General features: G+C 39.2%; 1 protein-coding gene across 6 annotated transcripts in view; it reads right to left on the reverse strand.

Annotated features, from left to right (window-relative positions):
- The window catches only part of LOC141435539 (xylosyl- and glucuronyltransferase LARGE1-like), a 19,688-nt gene extending 4,469 nt beyond the window's left edge, over positions 1-15,219 (reverse strand). For 2 of the 6 annotated variants that reach the window (XM_074098238.1, XM_074098243.1), the window contains exons 1-10: positions 14,882-15,115; positions 14,408-14,748; positions 13,796-13,994; positions 13,174-13,388; positions 12,624-12,953; positions 10,982-11,134; positions 10,303-10,480; positions 9,175-9,305; positions 8,752-8,907; positions 7,872-8,060 (exon numbers count right to left, since the gene is read on the reverse strand). In XM_074098238.1, the coding sequence (XP_073954339.1) occupies positions 7,872-8,060; positions 8,752-8,907; positions 9,175-9,305; positions 10,303-10,480; positions 10,982-11,134; positions 12,624-12,953; positions 13,174-13,388; positions 13,796-13,994; positions 14,408-14,635 (1,779 nt within the window). In that variant the 5' untranslated portion in view covers positions 14,636-14,748; positions 14,882-15,115. Of the gene's footprint in view, positions 1-1,175; positions 3,791-5,202; positions 5,354-5,843; positions 5,937-7,871; positions 8,061-8,751; positions 8,908-9,174; positions 9,306-10,302; positions 10,481-10,981; positions 11,135-12,623; positions 12,954-13,173; positions 13,389-13,795; positions 13,995-14,407; positions 14,749-14,881; positions 15,116-15,144 lie in introns of those variants that run through there. The other 4 variants (XM_074098240.1, XM_074098241.1, XM_074098237.1 and 1 more) reach the window with 4 other exon arrangements.
- Positions 15,220-16,543: the final 1,324 nt, after the last annotated feature.

A 16,543-nucleotide genomic window follows, 5' to 3' on the forward strand; every position in this document is an offset into this window, starting at 1 on the left:
TATCAATTTGACAATCTATCTACCAACATTATCATCTCTTTCAGATCTAAGAGCAATTAACAAGGACATATAACTGATTAAATATATGGTAGAGTCGTTTTATGATAATTCGTAAGAAACTGCTATGATAGCTCTTATATTTATGCAGAGTGATGCCAAAAAGCCGCTATTTTTTTTAACGGTAACGGGCAACTGAAACTGTCAGAAAAATCTATTTTGAGAAACCATGTCATCTTTTTTAGTAATAAGAAAAACTGCATACTCGGTTCGGGAATCGAACCCTGTATTGAAAAATTTTACTTGCTGTGTCGGTCGGACAGTTTCGGGAACTTTTTACTTTATTTTAATTTATTAACGCATATAGTTTCAAAGTTACCCACACTGACCCATCTGAATAAATAATTCTCTACATATCCAAAGAAATCATCGTAAAAAGACTCGACACAGTACACAGTACGATAAAATAAAAACTCAACAACAAAAAACGTTAAAAAAGAATTTATGTGTCTGACTCGATCGTTTTGACACTATTTACCGGCCCGGATAATACCGACCCTGTTTTTCATGTACACACCCACAGAAGCTCATGTCAGTTTCTATTGGGCGTGTACATGAAAAACAGGGTCGGTATTTCCAGATCGGCATTATCCGGTAAAGAGTGTCACCTGTCAAAAAGAACGAGTCAAAGGTGGTAAATTCTTTTTTTATTTTTTGGTCTGGGCTATGAATCGTAATTTGGCGGTAAAGAAAACTTTCATTTTTTTAATTAATTGATGCTATTTTAAAAAAAATTAAATTTAAATTTTAAACTGTTATTTCAATAAAAAATGCATAATTACTTTATTAACCTTAGCTCTAATCTTAAATTAAAAAGATTTTTTGAGTTAAGGAATTTAAAAATCTGTTTTTATTTTCTGTTAATTAGAAAGTTTATTCCTATTGATAAAAAAAAGTTTAAGCGTTTCAAAATTTTTCATCCATTCCCCATTAAAAGACGAGGCTGAGAAACTGATAATTTCATTTTCATGTATTTCTTACGACCGTTTTTAGATAGTTGTTCAAAGTAAACCATGAATCTGGATATATTTTTCTTTGACCATATTTCATAAAAATGTGCATCACTATGCGTGACGTCACGCTGAATTTTAACTGATTTTTCATATTTTTTTGTTCAATTGACAAAAGATGTCCAAAATGTTTGGATAATCTAACAGATGCACTAATTCGTTTTTTTTTGACACCAGCCTAATGTCATAGTTATTTAGTGCCGCCACGTTTAGTATAAGAGTGCTCTTAGATCTCTTAATGGTCACTTAAGTATTTCTTCAGTAGTACTATTCGTCTTTTAATAATTTCATTGGACTTCCTTTACTCACAGCCTATATCTGCTTACTGCTATACAACGGTAATGTGCTTATGTACAACTAAAGCTTTAAAGCTACGTACGAGGTTTTAGCGCGCCGTCTCTTTCTCACCCGATACTTTGAAGAGGGACGGCACGCTAGAGTACGTACTTGCACTAATATACATAGGAAACTTCGCTTTACATAAGCCGATCATTTAAAATCTGTAACTAGAGAACGTCACTAAAAAGTAGAAAAGGGATAAAAAAGGAACTAAATTTTATGGTAAAATGTGACAGTTGCGACTATCGTGGCGCCCTCGTTTAATTTCGACGGTTTAATGTTGTACTTTATTTATATCCTTGGACATAGCATTGAAATATCAAATTGTATGAAAAATATGAACGAACAATGCGAAAGGTCGGTTTATTAGGCCGAAGCTTTTTAAAAGTTATTGGGTATGTGTGACATTTCGTATATGGATTTCAATCGTTGGCGTGGCCATGTGGCACACACTATGTTGTTGAAAGACTTTTTCATTGATTAAAAAAATACATTTATACTTCGTTTATTTAGCATTAGAAAAAGGGTAAACAATGTTGAAGAGTATTTTTATTGAAAAACTTAAAAAATCATTAACTATTACTTACGATACCAAAGTGCATGTAAATGGTCATATGACCTTGCTAATTGCTACGAGTACATATTTGCTGTGACTTATATTTCAAAAGTGTTTTTCAATAAAGACACGTCAAGATCGCTTACCTTGTTTTAATACTAAAATAACGAAGTATATTAAGCATAGACAAATACTTTAGGTCACGAGTTCCCAATATTTTATATATTTTCACTTGAAAATTATAGTACCGACGTATAGAAAATACGGCGACCCAAATGTAACGTTTCGCGACATCCTTAGGTCAGTCACGACGCATCGGGGCGTCGCGAAGCACAGTCTGGGAACCCGTCTCAGCTTATTGGTAGCAAAATAACAACATAATAGTACTTACAATGACAAAGTTCATAGAACTTATAAGTTTAGCGAATACCAGTAAAAATAATCTCACATTCTTTCTTTTCACTAACCATAATTATTTGGAAACGTTATAAAATTAAACTACTGCCCATACATTTCAATTGCAGTCAGACTGCAATCGAACTGCAACGAAAAATGCGTTGCAGTTGCGGTTACGTTGCAGTTGGAATGTAGTCCGTCTGTACTGGCCCTAATCCATGCGATTAGGTTTTAGTTTTTTTTTAAACATTGTTGTTAAAATAACGCTGATGCAACGTAAAGGCAGCGATGTGTCTGTCAGTCTCATTTATTAACGTCAGTTGTAATTAATTTTGTATTTATTATTATGTAACCGTGTGTGTTGTCAGAGATGACCTGTGGCTCTGAGACGCGGTCCTTGACTATTGGCTTCTTGGGGAGGTTCAGATTAACGAGCGATGGAGAGATCTATGCTCGGAGTTTCTTTGCGCGATAGAATCCGGAATGCGGAAATTCGCCGAAGCACCGAAGTCATCGACATAGCTCGAAGAATATACAAGTTGAAAGCGTTCGGTTGTTTTATGCGATAAACGCAGCGTTATGCGCTATACGTTTGACGCACATCAATTTTGTATCAGATAATGCAAGCGCTTGCCGCTGCGCTCACTGCGCAAGACAACGTTTGGTTATTAGATTATCTGATAGAAATAGATGTGCGTCATTATCGCATAAAACAACCGAGCGCTGAAGTGTTTTTATTATTAAGTTTTACGTACATCAACGTGTGGCACATAGTTCGACAGCTCTTTTGAAAATATAGTAAAGTTTCCCAAAAACTTTTTTGATTAAGTGAAGATTTCCGGAAATAATCGCTCCCAAAGTAGCAAAAACTGTGTCCCCCCCCCCCTCTATCCTTCTAAACTGTTTGTCCAAAAAATATGCAAAAATATGGAAAGCTAACGCTTAATAAATACTTTCAACGAAAATTGGTTTCAACATGATCGGATATACGGTTTTTGAGTTATTGCCGAAAAACTGCGCTTTTTAACAAAAGGACGTAAGTGCCGTGAAGATACGCTCTTTTTCTGGTAATAGATTTTAAGACTGTAGTAAGTGTTTTAATTGTATTATAACGCACATAATATTACTTGTTTTTTTTTGTAATGGCTACGGAACCCTATCTTGAGCGTGTCCGACACGCTCTTGGCCGTTTTTTTTATTTAAGTGGTTATTTTGTGGCGCAAAATGAAATGTTTCTCAAACGATACATTTAAACGTATGTTATCAAATGATCCTGGTTTTGGTGGCATTAACCTAGCTGGAGTCCTTAGCTTGGTTGAGAAGCAGGCTCTTCGCCTGTCCCAGGTACAAGGAGTCAGGCTTGTCGTCCAGTGTTATGTTGTATTTGCGACGCAGGTCCTCCATAAATTCGTTTTTGAGGAGCGCGAGGCATCTGTAAGAGGAGTAATTTTTTAGAGCAAGTAAAGTGCTGGATATTGCTGGACATTGTCCAAATAAATTAAAAAAAAAACAAAACCTATAAAATAACACGCCAATGCTCTGATTCACAAAATAAATAAAAAATAGTCAAATGCGTAAGCATTTAAACTACACTCAATGAGCTCTTAAAAAAACTTTCGGATTTTAGAAGCATAATTCGGGTGTTGACGAGTGGTTGACGATGACACGCGATCGTGATATGCGGTTCTGTTCTGTTATCAGCTTGCAATGTTTTCGAAGTTACCGTAAAAAGTTATGTAAAGAATAACCATCAGTACAAAATAAACTATGACTTTTTGACATGTTTCAAATAAAACAAAATCAGCTTTTCGAATTCTTCCATCCTTAATTTAAATAGAGAACACCCCGCCTTAACACACTACTTTTGTTTGGAAATATATAGAGCTGTTATGCTGTGTCTACTTCTCTTGTGTATATCAAATGATTTTTTTTTGGTATGCTTCGTTTAATATTTTTATCAACACGTTTCTTGACACTTTCAGCTTCTTTTAAAAAAATATTTATATACTTTATAAACAATTTCCCGTGATTGGTTATTTACAGAAATACTCTGAGTTCGCTCCCCATGGAAATCAATATCCGAAAAATAACAAACTAAACAAAAAAATAAGTAAGCGATGGTATTAACTGCTCTATATAAATAAATGAAAACAACGAGTGCACTATTCGCGTTATGGATTGCTACTAAGTCACAAAAACAATTGTCATTTTCTATTACACGAGTCCTTCCGATTCCCCTGAAACCTGAAGGTTTTTCTAAGAGCGTTTTCAGATTATGCGATCCGATATCGGTATCGGACGACGATGTTCGACACCCGATAGCCGACAACCATGTGCTGTTTTCACATATTTCCGACAAAATCGATACGGCCATTTGCTCGATACCTTAGTGCACACATACAGAGACAATTTAGATACACGTATAATACACATGCAAACATTATCGTCCGACAGCCCTCGGGAGTCCGATGGTGCCGCCAACATATCGGTGTCGGCTCCGATATCCGATATCGGGTCGGACAATATGAAAGACAAGTACTACATACATTTGGCGGGCCATATTTGCCGTAGGTTCGATGGAAGATGGGGCTAAAAGTTGTTAGAGTGGAGACCACGAAAGGGGGACGATTTGGTGCGAGCGGCTGGGAAGGACTGGATGCGGAAAACTCACGACCGCACAGAATTGTCTAAAATGGAAGAGACCTTTACTCAGCATTGGGTAGATCAAGGTTGAAGAAGAAGAGAAGAAGAGACTACATACATTTTACTTGCCCCGATATCGGATCGGATAATCTGAAAACACTCTAAAATCTCACAGACTACGTATTATCAGGATGAGCTCACAGGCGGTAGTGCGGGTTGGCTCGGAAGGCGGTGATGTCTGGCGAGGGCGCGTGCGGCGTGTGCACCACGAACGCTCCTGGCAGCACCACCGCCCGGTAGCCCAGTGCTCGCAGCTCCACGCTGTGGGACACCTGTGGACATCCCCACAACCCTGTAGACCAGAGGGTCTATTGCGTAATGTTTCTTACGTTCCAACGCAATCAAATGAAAGTTGTCGCATAAAAACTGTCATTTGATTGTGATCGCGAGTGTCAGAAACATTAGACAATACGGCCTCAGAGGCCTTATTGTCTAATGCGCAGGCTATTTGTGTGTTTGTATGTTTGCCCGTCTTTCACGCCGAAACAGAGCGATGGATCGACTTGATTTCTGTCATAGAGATAGTTTATGGGCCAGAGAGTGACATAGGCTACTTTTTATCCCGGAAATATGCGCGCGATAACCGAATTCCACGCGGGCGAAGCCGCGGGCAAAAGCTAGTTGGTTATAAATTGAGAATTAGACATTTTGAAAAACTGGCATATTAAGAATCTGACATTCTGCATATCTGACATGAAGCGTCGAAAGGATTGGGAATCCCTGCTGTAGACTATTTCTTTACTATAACTGATGGACTAATTAGATTTACACTAGACCATTACCTTATTCCAGCCGAAGCCAGAAAAGCGTGTGTCGTATTTGGGCACCGAGCGATGCACTACGAAATACGGCTCATAATCTGACTCCCACTCTACCTGAAAGAGAACGCAACAATGTAGGCTTTGTATAGTTTTAACTAAGTCAAGTGCTGTCCATTGTTCCATAGGCTCAACCCCGGCCCGGGAACACTAAACATTAAGTTGTAGTTGGGAGTAGTATCCGATCGATCATGTTTTTTTGCCGAATCCGAAACCAAAGGATCGGTTTTGGCTTTAGTTTTGGCCGAAACCGAAACCGTAACCGAAACTTCAATATACATGTTAAAGTCGTTCAATAAAATATCGATTGGCTGTTCTTTCTTGACATATGAACAATGAAATACCTGTAATTCGTGTAGGTGCGTGGTATAAAGATATTATTTCGTTATTTCATTTTTCTACGAACAAGCACGAGCGCCACTTCACTGAGTCGTCGGCTAGCGGAGGCCGAGGAGAGCCCGCTACACGTTCTCGCACCGGTCAGCTACCTCGCACATCTCTAATTGAAACAGTCACAACGTTCCACGTCCACGCACCGTTCAAGTACCTCGCAGAAAACGCAGCCGAATTAGAGATGGGTCAATCCGGATCTGAAGATTCAAAAGAGTCAGATCCTTAAGCGGATCCGAATCCCTTATAGACTCTTTTCAAATCTTGTCGACTTGTTACTAACTCCGACCGAATCGTTTCGTTCAATCACATCGGACCGGATCGGATAGGTATGTGCCGTCCCGCTCACGCTAATAGCATTAATTAAGAGAGGTAGAGGGATAGCATGAAACGAATTTCAGAGCCGCTCCCTGGGAGCCGGTTCGCCAGTAGTAACTATATCCGAAGTGGCTCACAGATTCAAAAGGGTCATTAGTACGAATCGGTACTTCAGTACCTCGGTACCGAACCGAGCCGGATCGCCCATAGACAAACTAACAATCGCTAAAAAGATCCGGAGTCAATAAAGTAGTCGGAGTCGATAAGCGGAGTTGATTTAGTGAATCAGATCCTTTCTCGGAGTCGAGATTACCCATGTCTACGCCGAACGCTGCGTCTCGAACACGCGACCTGTACGCGCTGCAGCATATTTAGGGGCTTTTTCACCATCCATTGATTAGCGTTAACCGACGGTTAAATGTGATGCCGTCTCCGTCTATTCGAACAAAACAAATAGAGACGGCATCACACCTAACCGCCAGTTAACACTATTCAATGGATGGTGAAACAGCCCCTTACTCTATGGCAGAGAGGGGCGCGCGGGAGGCAATCAAGCGCGAGACCAGCGCCGCGCCGCGTCACCGCCAGGCGCCAGTCAGCCACAAGACACCACTCAAAGCTGGCTCTAATATCCTTCTATATAACGTCTTTTATCTACACCCATATAGTAAATCCTCAATTATGCGTTCAAAAACAGCAGCAGGTCGTCGCGGGCGCAGCTCGTGGGGCAGACATACCTACCTAGTAAGAGTTAATGCAGGTCATTCTCAATGGTTCTTGTCCAGCAGTGGTGTAGCGGTATAGCACGTGGCACGGAATGCCGAGGACCTGGGTTCGATTCCCAGTGCTGGTCTTATTTTTCTGGTTTTTCTGTGCATCTATATTTCAGTTTGTATTTTCAATTTAGGTTCTTGAACACATGATAGAGGATTTAATATATGGATATAGATAAAATATTGTATGCAACTGTACGTAATTAGGCCTTAAAACACTCATGTGACCCACACTCGTGTTTTAAGGACCCCTACTATGATACAGTTGCATAAAATACTATTGTTCCATGGTTCCAACGGAAGATCAGCGTCGGCCGCAAGGTTGACATCATGCTGAGTTGGGACCATTTCGTGACAAAATTTATTTCCTTTTTTCTTTTTCTTTTATTTGTAAAAAATGTCACGAATAAATGTTTTTCTTTCTTTCTTTCTTGTAATACTTCAATACAAGTTTATTCCAATATCGTGTTTCAATGTCCGGCCTGGACTCCATCACTAAACAGTAAGTTACCTCGTAAGGCGCGGTGGCGGCGGCCCAGCGCGAGTAGTTGGTGGCGCGATGGCCGCGCGGCCACTCGCGCGCGCGGAACGGGGCCACGTCGGCGCCGCGCGGCGCCGCGAGACGCGCCAGCAATGCGGGCTTGTCGCGCGGCGGGGACAGCCGGTAACGCTGCGTCTCGAACGCCGCTACTACCAAGCACTGGAAAAATCGATAATATAAAATTACAAGTAATGGTTGAGCTACCTTTTTCTACAAGTAAATGTTGATCTAAGGTTTGACCATCTTTTTCTGCAAGTAAGGCTTGACCAACCTTTTTCCGCGAGTAAATGTTGACCAACATTTTTCTGCAGGTACTTATGTTCTATTTGTTCTAACATGATTCAAATGACAGACACCAACGGAACTAGAGTCAAGAAGAGGAAAAAATAAAAAATAGTTACCGCCTCACAAAGTTACATAATCATTGTGTCATTTGAATCATCTTAGAACAAATAGAATATACCTACCTAAGGTTTGACCAACCTTTTTCCGCAAGTAAGTGTTGACCAACCTTTTTCTGAGAATTAAGGTCCGTTTATACCTACAGACATTGAGCGTGCCAGACACGTGCCGTGGCAGACAAAATAATATTAATTATTTTAAGTGTCTGTCGGCGTCTGCGCGGCCGTGTAACGATAGATATAAATACGTAAATAGACACTGTATATAAGAATATTATTTTTTCTGCCACGGCACATGTCGGGCACGCTTAATGTCTGTAGATATAAACGGACCTTAAGGCTTGGTCAACATTTTTCCTTTTTTTTTACTTAAGTGTTGACCAACCTTTTTCTGAGAGTTAGGCTAGGCCAACCTTTTTCCGCAAGTAAGTGTTAAGTTGTTAACCAACCTTTTTCTGAGGGTAAGGATTGACCAGCCGGATGGCAGTCCGCAGGTGTTCGTAGAGCCCCGCCATGGGCACGAAGTCCACGTCCACGAGGAACACGTACGGGGTGTTCACGCTCTCCAGCGCCACGTTGCGGAGGTAGTTCACTGGGTAGTGCATCTGCGTGTGTTCAACGACAAATGCAATAAAAGAATCGCCTAGAAAGTGCTTGGAATCATAAAAAATATTCAGATTATATCAGCAGATAAGGATGGGGTAAAACGAGCATTCTTTGTAGAACTACGGAACCCTAAAAAGGAAAAGAGAGTAAATAAGAAGCTTCAGAACGACTAAAACCAGGTAAGGTAACCTTTCTAATTCCTTTCAGATCTTTCGAATTTGTAAAAATGAGAAATTAGACGACCTTTATTAGCTCTGCATACTTACAGAATCTTGTTTGAAAACAAGATGGTATCCAATATTCTTTCTAGTGCTGAGCGTGTCCGAGAAATCCCTGATGAAACTTTCTAATTCGGCCACATCGCAGTCCGACAGGTAAATGGCTGCGCTTAGCGGACCTGGAAATGTTTATGGTTCTGTATGACAGGCTAGTTGGCTCTAGTATCGCAAGCTCCATTTGACAATGAGGGCTATCGTTTTTTGTCTCACTAGATGGCGCACTGTTGCGTGAGGTTTTTAAGTATGGCTTTCAAAGTCTGTTATTACGGGCGTGAAAACAAAGTTTAGATTAAAATCATATTTAATACACCTTAAAACCGTACCATAAAAATATCGAGCATGCCACAGTGTTGAATAGTCCCCGTTTTGTTCGGAAAAAAGGGAGGACTAATGTTTCCGAAAGAGTTTTGTCTCAAAACACAGACATTCATTGCCCCGGAACGCATATTTGCCATAATTAATTTCAGATATTGCAAAATATTCACAAAATTATGGGTCGTGTATTATGGGTAGGTATACTATATATATTTAATTTATATGTATTAGTTTATATTTAATACATGTATTATACTACGGCCATTACAAACGTGCAAACTGAGTCATAAATCATTTTAAAGGTACCTCTCGCTCGCACTCACAGGCCTTATGAGATTGCCCTAGTGTCACAATACACACAACACTAGGGCAGTCCCATAAGGCCTGTGAGTGCGAGCGAGAGGTAACTTTGGGCAGCCGTAATTTCCACGCGGGCCCAGTGCGGATCGAGAACTATAGCCATTGAATTTCTTCACAGGTGTGTGCAGGTTTTCGCACTTTTTTTCTTCACCGTAAAAGTTTATGGTAAATTGAACATACAATTACATTCCGAAAAACACTGAAGTACGATTCCAGGGCCGCACCACTTGGCAACCATTTTTTTTCCCGCCCACTTTCACTTCTAAACATTAAGGGGCTGTTTCACCATCCATTGATTACTGTTAACTGGCGGTTAGGTGTGATGCCGTCTCTATTTGTTTTGTTCGAATAGACGAAGACGGCATCACATTTAACCGTCGGTTAACGCTAATCAATGGACGGTGAAACAGCCCCTAATTGCTTTAAAGTTGCATTACCAACCTTCCCAGTGTTTAACAAGCCTTTCCAGGAATTGTAGTCGATCCATAGACAGCTGCAGAACGAGCGTGACGTCGAAATTGTCTATGCCCGTGTAGCTATAGTCCATATAGTAAAGGTGTGTGCGTAGTTTAGTGCGCTGAGCTGCACGAAAACTCACACATAAATCAGAGTTCTTCGTCTGTAAGAAAAAAAAATCCTATTTTACAACTTTCGAGTGATTGGTTTGACAATGCCGTTAACATGTTTTTGATTCCAGAATTTTGGAGTATTAGACGCCGTAGACTTTGAACACCGATCTATGGACACATTAGTCAACCAACTGCAATAAAAAATAAACCTGAAGAACATTTGTTAGAAGTATTCTGGATTCGTTTTAGGTCACAAAGTAACTCTAACTCTACAACAGCTACGTAAGGCTCATTTTGATTAAACCAGACTCATCTCGGTCAAGGAAGAAACCAGTGGGGATCAACAAACAGATTGACCCATGCATCCTACAGAGCCTAACGGGAGAATGCATGCTCCTCTCCCGGCTTTCCGACAAATAGCTGAAGCCAGACTCTGTGTGGAGCTAATGACTTTGGCCCTTTCTCAATTAAAAAAAGACCCAGCTTCGTTTTCAGAAATAGTTAACAATATAGGAGACGACATGTTAAAAAAGTACAGGGGTTAAACAGACCTTGTAAGTGACAGCTTCTGTGTTGTAACACCGATGCAGCTTCTCACGCAATATGTTCCCGTCGAAGTTGACGTATGACTGGTGAATGCTGCGAAAGTACTCAACGTCTCGGATCTTGACGTTGTACTTCTTTGGAGAATTCCAGTGGATTATCTGGGAATAGATCATTTGCATTGCAACTAGTTCGTTTCGGGGGCTAGCCTAAAATAAGCTCTTTAATTTGTAATGGACGCGCGGTTTCGGGAGCTCAACGGCATGCGTTTTGGTGGATACATCAGCTACGTAGACGACATGGTGTTGCTGGTGCCTTCGGTCAATGGGCGAATAGCTTTACTTAATGCTAATCGGTTAAATTAAGGACAATATTTACTACTAGGATGGCCACCAACGAGATGAATGGATGACTTGGTTAGTCACGGGTTCACGATGGATGCAGGCTGTTTCAAATCGAAGTAACTGAGGGGGGTCTATGGGGGAGGCCTTTGTCCAACGGTGGACGTCCTACGGCTGATATGATGATGATTTTTTACGAGTATGTATTAGAGTAAGTATTAGGCTTAAATTACGACCAGTGGCAAGTGGTTATGTCCTGTTTTGCGCACGCGAGTCCGTAATGGACAGATTGTTTAAAACTTTCCAATTTAGAGGTGTTATTGTTGTTACACACGGTTTTAAACAAACGTGCTTTTTATTTGTTAGAAATATTTAAAAAAAAACACATGCAAACAAAAAAAAACAAGAGTGACAAAGTTGTTACTATAACTAGATACTCAACCTCGCATATGAAATTTTACGTAATTAGAATACGTACTTTAGGACGTGTATCTAAAGTGGTTATTCGAATTTCATAAAACTTCATATTCGAGGTACAGTCAGAGACTAGTCAATACGTTCTAAACATACTAGACAATGTTTGATGATTTTTCCAAAAATAGGTATTAGGAAAGAAGGTACTAACGATGTCCAATTGCAAACATGCTATTGCAGAATAAGGCTGAACAATAAGCAGGTGAGTAGAACCCAGAAGGCAAAATAATATAACTGCAACAAAAACAGGCCAAGTCACAATAAAACCAAGCATAACGTTCGAGATAAAATTGAAATCATTACCACAGAGACACAAAATATCCTAAGAAACCAGGCCAATAGTAGCTCAATTTAGTGTAACACGAATTGACTTCTCTCTCCCTCCTTAGACTCTGGGTACAAAATTTTGAACATAATGTCTAATCAAATGTCAACTTTTCTTGATTGCCATTATGTTTAAAATTCTGGCATTACATTTGACGCGGGGTCTCAGGAGGATAATGATAACTAATGTCAAAATAGCTGTCAAATCTTATCTTATCTTAAGTAAATATCAATATAAAAAAATAAAAATTTGTTTGTACAGTCAAGGGCAAAGATATCGACACGGCCAAAGTTGCAAAAATAAGTATACACGGTCTTAATGTTAAGTGCATAGAGTCGCGTATACATATTTTTGCAACTTTGGCCGTGTCGATATCTTTGCCCTTGACTGTATTAAGTAAGTTATGTTTTAATAAGTTAAACATTTTAAGGCGGCTAGCGGAAAAAGGCATGCATTCACAATCACCACCAATTCATAATAAACGAAAATCATTAACAAAACCATAATTACCTTAACATTATTAACATCTTCGCCATAACAATTCTTCGCTAACGTATTAGTAGACATCTGCACATTGTACTGGCAACTTATATTATAAACTATCTTTGGTATTTTTTTTATAATTGCATTTATTACATCTTGGTCGGCCAGTGTTGTGACTTTTAACCTATCAATGTTTTCGTTGACGGCATCATGCCATAGTGATGTCCAGTCTATGACAGTTCGGATCTTTGTTAGGTCCAGCAACATTACGCCGGTGTTGTAGCCCCTGCCCAACGCTGGCCAGCGGGGTTCCGTGTCGTAGTACCAGTTGCTTTCGTTTTCTACTAAACCTATGAACTGGAGAAAGAATCACATATATTTTGAGCTCAGTGGCTGGACTTCAAATCGTTACCAAAAATACTGGTATATACTGCTTTAATACCAGTATTTTCGATCTATTCAAGCACTAATACCAAAATTACCGATATATTGTTTTAGTACCGATATTTCAGTCTAGTTTCAAGCACTAGTACCAAAAATATCGGTGTTATACTTATGTACGTAATGATTAACTTACTTGCTCTTCACTCATATTCCTGAACATAGCCCACAGTTCCACGACGTCACATAGGAACGTGATGTCAGAGTCCAACACAATAACCTGTTTCAGGGTAGATGGTAGAATATCCGGGAACAGTAGCTTAACCAGCGCGAAGATCCCCGAATAGTGGCTGTTGGGTACCCATGCTACCCGTGGCAGACTGTTTTGGGCGTTATAGGTGGTGTATTTCACTGAAGATAAAAAAAGGTGATATTAATTTCACAGAATCTATCCTTTACAATTTTACATTAATTATTATAAGCCACAGTGGCCTAGTGGTTTGACCTATTGTCAAAGGAGAGGGGCGTAGGTTGTTAGCTGTTTTTTTTTCGGAATTTGTGTGCGAAATTACATTACCATAGCTTTACTGTACTGTATATTCTTTATGGTGAAGGAAAACATCATGAGAAAAACTGCACATACCGGCCAAGACATTTAGTTGTTTGTGAAGTTCCCAATCCACACTGTGCCCGCATAGGAACTACGGCCCTCGATGAGAGGTAGCCTGTAATGTACCCTGTAGTGAAACATATGTATATACATAGGCAGAGATGATGATGGTTGATATTTTTCTGACCAGAAATAAAAGTAGATGTACCATCAGGCAAATCCCAGGTCTCGAAGATACGGCTAATAGTATGTTGTGAAGCCGCATCTGCGATGAGGTGGAAATGCACAGGGTTCTGGCGATGATGCAGCAAGGACTTCAGCATCGGGGTGACCAGTCGAGGGCACTTGCCCATACAGACCAGTGCCACATGGATAGTCTCACATAATGTTCCACTCTCATCTGGGATCTGGAATTAAATAAGCCATTCAGTGTTGATTTCTTTGAACTTGGCTTGATGCACTGTTGTGCTTATGATACTTTCTCTGGATATATACAATTCACAATCTCTCAGAATAGTGGCTCTGTCTTAACTATCGCAAACTGTGTGACGGGCTTATTTCAACGCACTGAGATTGGTGGTATGAGGCACTCAGTTGTTTTCAAGCGCGTCACCAGGCGGGCGAGCAGATGCGACAACCATATTGGCATTTTGTTGTGATGTGCTTTAAGTGTCTTCTGGAAGTTTGGAAGTTAAGAAATGTTTAAAAAATCTCATTTTGTCAACTTTCAGCAAGCAGACTACATTTTATTTTTCCTTACATATTGGGTGGTAAAGGAAGTTTTTGGTTAACATTAGTAAAATTAGATACCAATACTTACATCAGGAACTTGGTACAACGTTGCTGAATCAACTGTTATTTTACTCATCACACTCTGCGACAGCCTCAGTTGCGTTTTGAAGACTTTATTCTGTGTCTCCAGAATGCTAATTCGAGAGATTAACCACCAATAGTACACTACCGACACTGCTATCCATATCCCAAATGGAATACCTAGCCAGGGTCGAAAAAATATGAAAGAGAAAACATTCTTCGATCGCATGTTCATACGTTAAATTGTTGACATTCTTTTTTAACTTTGCAAATTTTTCTCCTTGCTGATATAATTGAATACTTTGGGATGTAGTTACAGCATTGTTTTACACTTGGTTGCCATGGATTCTGTAAATAATTAAATGCCTATTATATTGTTTTGCATGAATTGGATATTTGAATGGTAAAATTAGCAACGCTAGTGTATTGTTTTGCATGCCAAGCATCATTAAATTTATCTAGATTATTCTAGATTACTTACTGAAAACTGTAAGAGCAAGCCGTGTGTTACTTTGCAATTATTTATTAAATAGTATTACGTCGTTCAAATTTATGTTATGCACTTAGTAACAGCAAAAGTATAGATTAATAATCATCATCAAATTGACTCGAGAAACAAGTAGTATACTAAGACAATTCAGGCGTTATCTCGTTGACTCAATGGGTTTGATAGCTTTTTCTTTTTATAGGTTACAGGTTTTACAGGAACGTAATGTTTTATTTAATTATTTATGCTTACAAAACCTATTAATTATCACAAATCATAATGTTTATGTAGCTTTCGTAAATACAAAACTATACGACGATACCATGCAAAACTGTCAATTTGACATTTAGGGTGTCAATGTCATAAGGTTCGTCCTCTAACGTTTCGTTTTACGTATGTTCTAAGAATGTTTTACGAACAGGTTATTCTACTTATTGAATAAAAGACTAATTAAACTAAGCTTGACCATTTTTCATTATTACGTGAGGGTCATATTACAGAATTTAATTGTAACTGATTTGTAGTGCAATTAGTAAAGTAAGTTTGTAAAGTTTCGTAACTTAAACCTTAAACGGAACACATGGAACCAATAGATTGAAGGCTATCGCGTATGAATTCGCCGCTAGAGGCGCTAGTGTAGCCTGAGGTCTCCGAAATGTCAAATCTCATATTTTATATTGGGTGAGCTACGCGGGTTTACTTATAATTAGAATAATTTTGTGAATATTTTGCATTATCTGAAATTAATTATGGCAATTATGCGATAAGGGGCAATGAATGTCTGTGTTTTGAGACAGTTTTGTCTTTCGAAAACATTGGTCCTCCCTTTTTTTCCGAACAATACGGGATTAGGTACGCATGACTGCGTGGTTGCTCGATATTTTTATGGTACGGTTTTAAGATGTATTAAATATGATTATAATCTAAACTTTGTTTTCACGCCCGTAATAACAGACTTTGAAAGCCACACTTAAAAACCTCTCGCAACAGTGGCGCCATCTAGTAAGACAAAAAACGATAGCCCTCATTAGGATCACTCACGTGTCTGTCAGACCGTCCGTCGTTCTAGTCGACAGTGAATGGATTTACAATTAGTTACAAAGATATCGACAGGGATGTGCAAAATGGTTTTAAAAAGTATTTAAATACAAAATGCAAATAGTTTTCTAATTTTTGCTATTTGAAATGCAAAATACAAAATACTTTGCTTTAGTATTTTAAATAGAAAATAGAAAATAGGTATTTTCAGAATACTTTATTCAAATAAAATACTTAAATATGAAACTAGTGTTTGGTCGCGACTTCGCACGCGTAAACTATTCGATCTGGTAGTTACAATTGAAATTCCGGGAATTTAGATTTTATCCCTATCCCGTGAGATATCGGTATAAAAAGAAGCCTATGTGTTATTCCAGACGCCCAGCTATCCACCTACCAAATTTCATCCAAATCCGTCTAGCCATCCTAGCGTGAAGCCGTAGGTAACAAACAAAATTTTACGTGGGAATTCCCGAAAATTACATCGTGTTTTTCATTGACGTTGCATAAAAAACAACCATATACCAAAGGTCATATAGCATTTATAATAGTACTTAGTAGGATAGGATAAGCGTCCTTTATGTATTATTTACTAGCTTTCCGTCCGCGACTTCGTCT

The sequence above is a fragment of the Choristoneura fumiferana genome, chromosome 15, assembly GCF_025370935.1.
Source record: "Choristoneura fumiferana chromosome 15, NRCan_CFum_1, whole genome shotgun sequence".
Taxonomy (NCBI): domain Eukaryota; kingdom Metazoa; phylum Arthropoda; class Insecta; order Lepidoptera; family Tortricidae; genus Choristoneura; species Choristoneura fumiferana.